This window comes from Puntigrus tetrazona, chromosome 24, assembly GCF_018831695.1.
Source record: "Puntigrus tetrazona isolate hp1 chromosome 24, ASM1883169v1, whole genome shotgun sequence".
Taxonomy (NCBI): Eukaryota; Metazoa; Chordata; class Actinopteri; order Cypriniformes; family Cyprinidae; genus Puntigrus; species Puntigrus tetrazona.
In genome coordinates, this window is record NC_056722.1 from 3992370 (window position 1) to 4004892 (window position 12523).

The 12523-nt window shown below is 38.3% G+C and overlaps 1 protein-coding gene, 1 pseudogene and 3 gene segments (V, D, J or C); 2 read left to right on the plus strand and 3 right to left on the minus strand.

Annotated features, from left to right (window-relative positions):
* The window catches only part of LOC122329698, a 610329-nt gene that overhangs the window by 411222 nt on the left and 186584 nt on the right, over nt 1-12523 (minus strand).
* LOC122329697 overlaps nt 1-12523 on the minus strand; it is a 601685-nt gene that overhangs the window by 404996 nt on the left and 184166 nt on the right.
* LOC122329696 overlaps nt 1-12523 on the plus strand; it is a 603783-nt gene that overhangs the window by 402478 nt on the left and 188782 nt on the right.
* Nucleotides 169-7702, plus strand: spsb3b (splA/ryanodine receptor domain and SOCS box containing 3b). Its single transcript, XM_043226154.1, has 7 exons — nt 169-319; nt 2480-2583; nt 2903-3080; nt 4197-4384; nt 4469-4571; nt 5131-5256; nt 5401-7702. Exons 2-7 carry the CDS (start codon nt 2482-2484, stop codon nt 5709-5711), a joined length of 1008 nt encoding a protein of 335 aa, XP_043082089.1. The 5' UTR covers nt 169-319; nt 2480-2481; the 3' UTR covers nt 5712-7702.
* Nucleotides 8154-12523, minus strand: part of LOC122329683 — a 4624-nt pseudogene continuing 254 nt past the window's right edge.

Here is a 12523-nt window from a genome sequence, read left to right on the forward strand (position 1 = left end):
CTACGTAAAAAGACGCGCGTAACCGATTGGCTGAGAAGGGGACGAGGGAAGCGGGCGCTAGCCAATGACACTTCGGCTCATGAATATTAATTAACGCGTTCACCGGACGCTGCTGGAAGGTTGCCGAGCAACGGCTGCGTGACCTGATTAATATTCATTAACCGCGCCTTTTCCGTAGTACGGCTGCCCGGGGTTGTGTGTTTGGTGTGTGTAGATGTAGGTCAGCGAACTAACACGCAGCAGCTAGATCCCTTACAGCAGCTCCTGATGGAAACGCGCGTCTAAAGCAGAGACAAATAAACCACGAAAGCGTAATAAGGTATGTCAGTTCACGCGTTAGTTATGCCTTCATTTTAGCAAAAGAAAAAGTTGTGTTGGGAGCGTAGTGATTTCTGAAAGTCCATTTTGTGAAATGACTCTTGGTGCAGTTAAAAATGTAAACACGTTATCCTGTTAATATATCCGTACAACAATCCTATCGGTATAGTAATAATAGCGATTTATTATAATACCTCTAGCTTAATGGTGTTGTTTGAAAAGATGTTTAACTCGCTAACGCGTTCAGAAATCAATTCATTTAGTAATAATGATAATTATTATTATAAAAGTTGATGTTATAATCATATTTAATTATTTTATTTTTTATTATATTAATTTTATTACGTTGTGATAATGTTTAGTGTATGTACATTAGCAATACAAGTTAATAAGCGTCATTATAATTAGCACAATCAACTTTTTGTTCACGTCAGAGGTTTAGGGAATTTGTTTATATAGTTTTTAAATATGTTTCACGTTTAAATAAATGTGCGGCCTTACTATCAGTGATATGTAACAAGTTTTATTGCTATGAATACGTATAAGCGTCATGCGATATGGTATATTTGAATTATATTTTATGCATTTTGCCAATTATCGTATAAATAGCATGCATTCTCGACTACATGAGGTCTTTGTGTTGTGCTTCTCCTAACCGCGTGACTTTTACTCAATCTTGTTTGTTATGAATATGCTGAAATGTGCTCATGTCAGCGTAATGCAAACTTATTGCAACATTAGATTTCCGAGAAGGGCATAAGACGGGCCAGTCGGTCAGGTCCGGGGCGGTGGAGGTATCCAGGCCACGCTTCTCGTTTTGGACACTTCAATTAGCGAACACCTGGCTGTGTCGCGTACACATTAGGACAGAATCAATAAAGTCTTTTAATCCCATTACACACTCGCACACTCTGGGTTGCATTGTATCCTGCAATCATTTAAACGCTTTCGTTGAAGAATGAACGTGCAATGAGAGCGCATGCATAAAAGAGCGTTGTCTGCTCTGCTGACGCTTTTTAAGGTTTCTTCACCCTTGTGGGCTGTTTTTTGAAAGCCCTTACAGTGTAAACATCGCAGCGATCTGGGCAGATCACATGAAGCATGTGAGACTGGAGTCTCGGATTGCCGGCCGTGGCATATGGAGCAATCAGAAGTAGGGTACAGTGTCAGCCGAGGCGGTCTGTCGGTGCAAAACAAGTTCATGGCAAAGCCTGACATCTGTGAGTCAGCAGATACAGGAAGTGATGCTGACAAAACTACAGATCAGCTGCGGCGCTACTGGCAAAGACAGATAGATAGACAGACAGACATACAGACAGACAGACAGACAGATATACAGACAGACATACAAATAGACAGACAGACAGACAGATATACAGATAGACAGACAGACAGACAGACAGACAGATATACAGACAGACATACAAATAGACAGACAGACAGACAGATAGACAGACAGACATATAGATAGATAGATAGACAGACAGACATACAGACAGATAGATAGACAGACAGACAGACAGATAGATAGATAGATAGACAGACAGATAGATAGATAGACAGAGATAGATAGATAGATAGACAGACTGATGGGTAGATAGATAGATAGAGAGAGATAGACAGACTGATGGGTAGACAGATGGATAGATAGAGACAGACAGAGATAAACAGAGATGGATAGATAGATGGATGATAGATAGATAGATAGATAGATAGATAGATAGATAGATAGACATTCAGATGGATAGCTAGACATACAGATAGATAGAGAGAGATAGACAGACTGATGGGTAGACAGATGGATGGATGGATAGATATAGATAGATAGATAGATGGATGGAGACAAACAGATAGATATACATATAGATGGCTAGATAGATAGAGAGAGACTGATGGATAGATAGACAAACAGACAGACAGAAGGACTGAAGAAATAGACAGTCAGAAAGATAGACAGAGACTCAGACAGACTGATAGATAGACATGGATATGTGTTCCATGTTTATACAGACAGACAGACAGATGGATAGACAGATAAATGAAAAAATAGACAGACAGATGGATGGATAGATAGACAGACAGAAAGAAGGATCAACAAGAAGAAATAGACAGATAGACAGCAGGACTGAAGAAATAACAGCCCCATTCTGTTGTTGTTCAGGAATGTCTTGGAACAAGTATGTTGTCAGTGAGAATGTCCAGGAGACGGAAGCCACGCCCCTCACGACCCTCGACCCAGAGGAGAAGCCGGCTGCGGGATCACAGGTGAGCAGGACTTACTCCGTCTTCACCAGCTCTGCTTATTTCCGTCAGGTTATTTTGAGCTAACTAGCACTAGTTTTACATTACCCGGGCGTCCAGCCAATCAGAGCATGTGCTGCGCCGCTTTAAATCAGCTTCTCACACACAAAGATATAAAAACACGGATCGTGTTTCCTTACGGAATTTTTTTTACCACTTAATTTTACGTTAATAAATTATGCAAGCGGCCCTAATCATATAATAAGCAAGCTAATTAATATTGCTCTGTACTTGTAACAAGGAGGCCTTCATTCGTTGTTTTGGTCTGTTTTTGCGCGGGCAGTCGGAGGGCAGCTCTACAGGGTACGAGCCGGTGACGGTGTGTGTTCCTGCCGAGCTGCCGCCGGTGGTGCCCGTGACGGGAGAGTCCTTCTGCCAGTGTCCGGCTCAGACAGAGCTCAGCTCAGACGCCCAGATCAGCCCGTACACCCTCAGCTGCACCTGCGGAGAGGAAGAACAGGGTCAGGCTCATTACATTCAGCCCACCTCGGCATGCACGGGTTTTCATTTTATTCAGCGGGGACGTATTAAATTGGAAAGGACAGCCTAGGCCTTTACAGTGTCACAAAAGAAGCCTTATATCAAGAACAGCATGTAAGAATGATCATGTGACTGGTGCAGTGGTGCTGAAAATTCAGCTTTGATCCCAGGAATAAATTACATTTTACAGTATATTTAAATAGAAAATAATCATTTTAAATGTAATAATATTTTATAATTTTAGTATGTTATATACTTTATGTTAAATATATTTTTTATATTTTTAATCAAATAAATGCAGCCTTAATGAGCAGAAGAGACTACCGACTGCACATATATTTCACAATATAATTTATTTTACATTTTTTAATCAAATAAATGCAGCTTTGATGAGCAAAAGAGACTACCAACTGCACATATATTTCACAATATAATTTATTTTTAATTTCTTAATCAAATAAATGCAGCTTTGATGAGCAAAAGAGACTACCAACTGCTCATATATTTCACAATATAATATTTTTTACATTTTTTAATCAAATAAATGCAGCCTTGATGAGCAGAAGAGACTACCAGCTGCTCATATATTTCACAATATAATTTTTTTTTTAAATTTTTTAATCAAATAAATGCAGCCTTGATGAGCAGAAGAGACTACCAACTGCACATATATTTCACAATATAATTTTTTTTTACAATTTTTTTAATCAAATAAATACAATTTTGAGCCGGCGAGCAGACTTCTGTCTGCAAGGTTAGCGTAAATAAAATCGGAAAGCTAAACACAGATGGACCGAGCACAGTCAAAACCTGTATCTGTTCATTTCTTTCGCAAAGCTACTACAAGTAGACATTAGAAACGCAAACATTTAATATTATTAAGGTTAAAATATTATAGTCAGAGTGAACCAAAAATACGACATTATTCCGAATGAGAATTCTTTAATTAAACGATTAAGAAAAACATCCCCTAATAAAACGAGTGCGCCTACTTATATACAATCAGCTACAGTACGGAGGAAAATACTGCACTTAAACACCAAAAAAATGAGTGGAGTTTAGATCTCACGGTTCCTGGTGTTTGTCGCTGTGTTCAGGATGTGACTGGGTTTGGGACGAGGAGAGCAAATCGTCCTCTGTGTCTCTGAGCTGCTCAAAGCGGAGGGTGATCTTCCACTCGGAGTACAGCTGTGGAACCGCCGCCGTCCGGGGAGCCAAGCCTCTCAGCGACGGGCAGCACTTCTGGGAGATCAAGATGACCTCTCCCGTCTACGGCACGGATATGGTGAGACGCAGAGACTGCCCCACGGCGCCGGCAGTATGTCCGGATAAGACGGACAGACCTCAAATGTGTATTTCGTGTGTCCAGATGGTTGGCGTCGGGACGTCGGAAGTGAACCTGGATCAGTTCAAACACAGCTTCTGCAGCCTGCTGGGCACGGATGAGGACAGCTGGGGTCTGTCCTACACAGGTGAGGTCAGAGGTCACACGACCCCTGCATTCTGTGGAGAAAACGGGGACCGCTGGTCTTTAAAAATGAATGAACCGGCTAGATTCAGTAAGAAAAGACTAGTTTTATTTAGCGAGGATGCAATACGTTTTTTAAAGTAGTGCCATGCAATAAAGTGAAGTGAACTGATTTCTGATGTCACCGAAGGTTCTCTTTCAAATAAATGCTGCGCTTTTAACCTTTCTGTTCATCAGAGGATCCTAAGAAATAAAAAGCCTCACAAACGCATGAAGCAGAAAAAAACCGACCGAGCAGCAGATCAGCACGCTAGAAGCGAAGAGTAACGAAGCAACGAAGCGGAAAAGTCAAATTCGATCACAGGAATAAATTACATTTCACTGTATATACAGATAGAAAATAATTATTCGAAACTGCAATAATATTTCACAATTTTAGCGATGTTTTTAATTAAATAAAGGCAACCTTGGTGAACAGAAAAGGCCCTTTTACAAAACCCTACATTTTTCATTGTTCGTGTGTGTTTTTTTTTTTTTTTAATCCTATATTTATCGTGGTTCAGGTCACCTACACCACAAGGGGTCAAAGGTTAACTTCTCGTCACGATTCGGTCAAGGGTCTATAATCGGGGTCCATCTGGACAGCTGGCACGGCACCCTGAGCTTCTACAAGAACCGCCGCTTCATCGGTAAGACATAAACACACCGTCTCTTCTGTCCCGTATCTATGTATTTCCTACAGAAACACCAACTTCTGTCTATCTGTCTATCTATCTGTCTATCTATCTATCTATCTGTCTGTCTATCTGTCTGTCTGTCTTGGGTTCTGTCAGGCATAGCAGTCACTCACTTGCAGAACAAGCGTCTGTATCCGATGGTGTGCTCGACCACGGCCAAGAGCAGCATGAAGCTGATCCGCTCGCATTCGGCTCCCACCTCGTTACAGTACCTGTGCTGCACTCAGCTGCGCAAAATGCTGCCCAACTGCGCAGACGCTCTGCGGGTGCTCCCTCTGCCGCCGGGCCTGCGTCTGCTGCTGTCTAACCAGCTGGGCTGGGTGCTGAGCCTCGGCTGCGCGGACGCCTGCGCACGCAGCGGGGAAGACAAGGCCACGCAAACAGACGGCGGCGGCGAACTGCGATGAAAGCGCGAGCCCTTTTCCTTCCCACGATCCCTCTGACGGCGAACGCGTCTTCATTTGTAGTTCTTTCTCTGACAACCCCGGTAAAGATGAGCCTCTTGATTCTACTTCCTGTCCGGATGATACGCATTATCACGATGGCGTCTCCATAATGGATCTTACCTGTTACCTTGATCCCTCCTCACCTTCTGACCTCTGCTGCGGCTCCGCCCCCAGCCCTGATCACCATTACCTTCCCGACCCTAAATTTCAGAACGGATCTGTTTCCTGCGACCCTCCGGTATCTGTTTGCAGTGGCGGCTGTAAGGGAAATGACGCCAGTTCCGTGTGCAAGCCGGAACACTCCGGTTCTTGCATTCTGTGCTCCTCCTACTCTTCACCAGGCCACGCCTCCTTCTGGCCTGACTCCGCCTCTGAGAGCGATTTCTCCGCAGAGCTGGAGATGTACCAGAGGAAACGCTGCCGCTGGACATGACGCGCACGCTGTTTACGTCACGGGTCAAAGGTCACGGTTTACCTGCGCTCATGTTGTTTCAAACTCATTTAAGTGAGACTGCACGATTAAACCAGATTGTGAAACGACTGCGATTTTATACAATTGCAAAGATCGCTGTTTAATTAAAAATATTAGCAAAAGTATTGTTAAAAGAGAAGCACTTTGGTTGATTGCTAAAAAGCTCTTTGCTTTTTAATGCCAAAATAATCATTAGGAAATTATATATATATATATATATATATATATATATATATTAGTATTGTAATCTTGCAGTTATACTCTAAATTAATTATTATTATTAATTATATAACTTATACGCTGAACATTTTTGTTCAAAATATAATTTTAGCATTAACACCAACAACAATAATAATAATAATAATTATTATTATTATTAATTTAAATTAATATAGTCATATACAAGTCATAAATATAATCTCATAATGTTTGGCAAAATTGTGCAGGCCTACATTTTTTTTTTTAAATATCATTTTAAACCACAGTCACAATTTTTATCATAAGAATTACATTTTTTATTTTTTCACATTTACATTTTTCAAACTTCACAGCTGAATTCTTCAAACATCGCATTGTTTTTAACCCAAATTGTGCAGCCCTAGGTATGAGACCTACGTTCTTTCTTGAGGAAAGCCTCGTTTCGTGTCCTACAGAAGAAAGCCAGTCATGTGGGTAAATAACGTAATGGTCATTCTTAGGTGAGCTATGGCTTAAATACACACGCATTCAGCTCTAGCCGCTCGTCCTCAGCCCTTGCCAAACTATCAGAAAGCATTCACCGGACTTGTTGTGAATCGCAACCTTCACGAATCCAGCGAATCAATGTCTTTGTCGTTTAGCAATTAGCCGTTTCCGATGAGTTCATTCATTTATTCAGGGTTCAGGACGGGGTTGAAGATTGAAATTTCTCATTTCCAGTGCCAATGTTTCTAGTCAGGTGACCCTTTTTTCTTGAGAAGGTTTATCTTAAATGTTAAGGTAGATCAACGCATGCCAAACAATTTGTATCGGTATTATTGTAATATTGTTGGCATCAGTAGTTTGTCAGTATGTTTGAGTCCATTTACTCGAGAGACGAGACCTCCTGGCATCTATTTATACCAGCACAGGCCGAGTGCAGTAGATTAATATCTGAGCCTGTCAATCAGACCGTTAATTACATTATATATATCGTAATTCAATATCAGAGAGCTACGGCTCTGCCAAGACAACTAAATACATATCTGACCTGATAAACACTGTAGATTGTGTATTTTCAGAGGACAGCGCGTTTACGCTCTTATTAGATACTTTTATTATATACTCTCTATATATATATGAATGAATGGTTTTGTACTCTTTTGCATGTTTTCTTACTGATTAAATTGTTTTGAGGTAAAAAATAAATAAACGACGACAGCAACAAAAAAATAATAAGTGCATGTTCTTGTGTGTGTGTTGTTTCACCAATATTAAACTTCTGATCATAACTCATCCCAAACGGTTTGTTGAATTGGATTTCATTGCTTTTTCATCATTATGTGTATATAAAAAAGAAATTATATTAAAAATGTAAAAATAATAATATAAATAAAACATATATATTTTTAAAAATATATGTGTATATATGTGTATATATATATATATATATTTAAAAAAATAATAATAAAAAATAATAAAAAAAAATTATATAGAATTTTGAATTTTTATTTTGTTTTTAATTTTAGTACTTTAAATGATGAGAAATTGTTGCCTTGGCACCTAACCGAAATCATACTTCTTACAATAGCTTTATATTTTGCAATAAAAAAGTAGCAATGCAAAATTGAATAAAAGCCTAATCCTATCAAAGAATCAGTGCCAATTAATGAAATTCATCTTCTATTTAAAATAATTAAAATCCAACCTGATTATTCACCAACATCAGTTTTAAATAATCAATACAAATATTATAAAATGTTTAATTAGTGTTTATTTATTAGGTATTGACGGCAGATCCGTTTATAAGCTCATAACGGAGAATGAATGCCATGATTTGAGGAACAAACTTATAGAAGAAAGTCTTCCATACTGCGGATAAAGTGCAAAATTAGTTTTTTCGCCCCCAAACGTCTGGCTTTAATCCAGCAGGAGATGAGGGTTCTGGGAAGTGAGGAGGCGATGTACGCGGCCAGCGAGCTCAGGACCAACACGCCTCTCTTTGGCTCCGCCCCCACCACGAGATCAGCCAATAGTCTGCGCCGCTCCTCCTCAGACGGCAGCTCCTGATAGGCCTGTCGGAGCCGACGCGAGCGAGAGCGTATAAAGAGAGACAATCAAGTCAGTTTTTTTTCATATCGTGCTTTTAACAATACAAACTGCATCAAAGCAGCTTAACAGCATTAAACAGCGCGTCAATAATGCAGAAGGACGATAGCAAACACTCTATTTTCAGTTATTTTGTGTGCAATGCACGATTGAATTGATGTCAGTGCGAGTCTTGCACAGATGTCACCTGCAGCAGGAGGGAAGGAGACGGATAGACACCCGTCACGGCTTTAGCCAGAGCCGGACTGACGCGGTTCAGCTGCTGGATCTGACGCGTCCAGACCTGAGCGAGACCGCGGCCGTCTCTCTCCACCCGCACACCCGCCGACCACGAGCCGTCCAGGCAGAAACCCAGATCAGGGTCGCCGCACAGCGCCCTGAGGACGACACGCAAAAGAGCAGCGTCTTCTGCGTGCGGTAATGACACTACAGCGGTTAGATCGCCAACCTGAGTCTTCTTCAAGGGCCAGGTCACGCAGATTTAGAGGATTTACGTCACTTAACGAGTGCTCTGCAGTGAATGGGTGCCGTCAGAATGAGAGTATAAAACAACACGATGCTCAACAACACTCCAACACTCCACTTGTCCAGGGCAAAAGAAACAAATGCATTGTGAAGACTTTAAGGCTAATCCATTGCTACGGCCTGGAATACAAATACATAATATCCTTAATATTGCTTTTTTCGTCGTAAAAGCCTGTATTAGGAGAGAAATCTGCACAGACTGAGCACTGATTACACACTAAAACAGTTATGTGAGAAATTAGCTTTTTCACTCCAGAAGGTGTTAGACATTGAACAATTTAAAAATAAAAATAAAATATATATATATATATATATATATATATATATATATATATATATATATATATATATATATATATATATATATATATATAAATAAATAAATATATAATATATATATATATATATATATATATATATATATATATATATATATATATATATATATATATATATATATATATATAAACATTTTTCTTCTCTTATATATTTCTTAAAAAGTTGTCTCCTATTCCTTTTCATTTTTATCTCTTATTTATAATGCCTGCACTTTTTCTTCTTCCTTTTTCTTTTTTCCTTTCTTAAGTTTTTAGACACTGGACGGTCGTACCATGTATGTATGTGCATGTGACAAATAAAATTTGAATTTGAATTTTACATTTATTACGGGCTCATATTTTAGCACTTAATGGTGGATTTGTTTCTTACAAACACACCACTTGTGGCTTCTTCGGACGTTAACCCGGCGGACGGGAGCGCTGTGGGTTACCGTGACGTTTTGGACTCTCATTCTGACGGCACCCATTCACTCCAGAGCATCCATCGGCGAGGAAGTCACGCAATGCTACACTTCTCCAAATCTGACGGAGAATCAAACTCGTCTACATCTCGGACGGTCTGAGGGTGAGAACATTTCAGCAGGCTTTCATTTATGTGTGAACTATTCCTCTAATGACAATAAAAAAAAGAAGCATAAATATATATTTCCTATATCCCTATATTTCTACAAGAGAGAATATGCTAGGGGAAAAAGTAAACCCGGAATGATATATTTTTTGCATGGTTAAAAAAACTCACCTGTAAGGCTTCTTGGATAAAGCTTTGGTAACGGCAACCACACGATCGGTCACTTCCTGCCAGCCGAACAGGAAGTTGACCGTGGCATTCGAGTAGAGCTGGAGGTGAACCAGCAGCTGCCCGTCACAGAAACAAGACGTGATTACCGGAAGCTTACATTACTGAAGGATTACAAAAGTGAGGACGGCTTTATCTGACCCCTTCTGTGTCCAGATGATGCTGATTGAGGCGAAAGTCATCATCTTGGTCCCAGCATCCTGATCTGGACACACATATCCAATCAATAGCCTAATTATTAAGAAATTAAACGGCTGATTTGAGAGAATTTGTTTACCGTTGCTGACGACTGATCACTAGAATTGTGACGAATTTCCTTGAGGTTTCCTTGTTCAAGAATTTATAGAGATGAAGCAACAGAGACTCCGCCTCCTCAGGAGCCTGGAATGACCAAAAAACAACATTATAATAAATTATTTAAACTAAATAAACAAATATATGTATATATCCCTATTATTATACATTTTACAACAATTAATATTGTAACTAACATGTATACAAAATGTTATAATTAATATTAATTGTAATAAAATATTAAAGTATCCTAATTTATATATGCATATATATATATATATATATATATATATATATATATATATATATAAATAAATATCTATTATATAATTAACATAAGGTATACATTATTAGATTTGAATTCGAATAACGTTATGCTAATATTAGTGTGTATATATACTGTATATATATATATATAAAAAAAAAAATATATATATATATATATATATATATATATATATATAAAATATATAAATAAATAAATATAAATATATTAAAAAAATATATATATATATATATATATATATATATATATATATAAATTTAATTTATAATTAATATGATCATAAAGTTTAACTACACTAATATTAGCATAACGTTATTCGGAATTCAAATAAAATAATGTACACCTAATGGTAATTATATAATATGAATCATAGTAAACTATGTTATAAATACTATAATATGTACATATGTTTTTCACGACTGACCGGCTGATTGGTCACTGTTTTATGAGACATCACCATGTCTTCAAACTCATTACGGGAGATGACCATCAGGACCTGATCTTCTTCAATAACTCCATTTCTAGCTTCATCTTCAGTCTGCGCATAAAGAGCAAACACTTTCTAAGACATGAACTTGCTGATGGCACCACAGTAATAATATCACAGCGTCGCTACGCAGCTCAAAGACAGACACCGTTACGAGTGACCTGAAGGGCTGGTCGTGTCCAGCTGATGCTGTTGGGAAGACCTTGACTCTCTATACGGTTCCTCCACTGCAAGCCACTGAGAGTCCCGAGTAAGACATCACAGCCTGCATCCTGCAGCAACGCTGGAGAGACGAGGTTTAGTTTAATGAAGGAAAAACTGGGACAGAACACACTAAAAAAAACTCAAGAACTCATTAAAGGTGTACAGACAACTGGTAGATTTGGTAAACAGATCAAGTTGCGGAAAAAGATAATAGTTAGATAGTAATAGTTTCTGTTAAATTGTTTAAATTTGAAAATAAATTGTGCTATCAAATGATTAATCACAATCGCACCCAAAAAATGTTTTTTTAAATAATATATGAGCGTGTACCATGTAAATATAAATACATACAAAAAAATTAAATTAAAAAAAAAAATTAAATTAATTTATAATATGTAAATATATGTTTAATATATAAACAACATATTTTCTGAAATATATAGGTGAGTGTATGTGCATTTATAAATGCATAATAAATATACTCATTGCATATATTTTGCATAATATTTTTTAATAAATCGTTTGATGCACTAAAAGAAAAATGTAAAAAAAAAAATAAAATCACAATTCGAAATGTTACTTTGGCAACAGATTCCTAATAAGTTTAAATTTAATTTGAAGTAGTGAAATTACTAAATATAAGCTAAATCTTTTTTTTTTTTTAATAAATACGACAAAAGCACATAAAAAAATTCAACTGAAAATGTAAAATACAAAAATGAAAGCTAAAATATCTGCTAACACTAAAACAAAATGAATGGCGACGTGTCTGATAGGAGAGGAGAGCAGAAGAGACCTGCGTGAATCTGAAGCGTCAGGCTCTTGATGAGGTTTTCGGGTTTTAACAGACTGACCCTCACAGCCGCCTCTTTCCTCCTCTGCTGCTCTCCTAGTTTCTCCTCTTTGAGCCTGTCCTTCTCCTGTCTCCGCTTGTCTTTGGCAGCTCTTCCGGTCTCCTCCTCTCGCGTCCTCCTTCTCCTCCTGCTCCTGGACGCGGCTGAAGCGTTTGGTTCATTCGTGCGTGTGTCCTGACCGAGCACTACACGTGATGATGTTGATGATGATGATGATGGTTTATTTTCATT

Bases quoted from the DNA above. Each gene is read 5' to 3' on its own strand.
- spsb3b (XM_043226154.1), top strand. From the start codon at position 2,482: ATGTCTTGGAACAAGTATGTTGTCAGTGAGAATGTCCAGGAGACGGAA. The intron at 3,081-4,196 runs GTCAGGCTCATT...CGCTGTGTTCAG, and splicing joins CTGCGGAGAGGAAGAACAGG to GATGTGACTGGGTTTGGGAC. The intron at 4,572-5,130 runs GTGAGGTCAGAG...ATCGTGGTTCAG, and splicing joins CTGGGGTCTGTCCTACACAG to GTCACCTACACCACAAGGGG.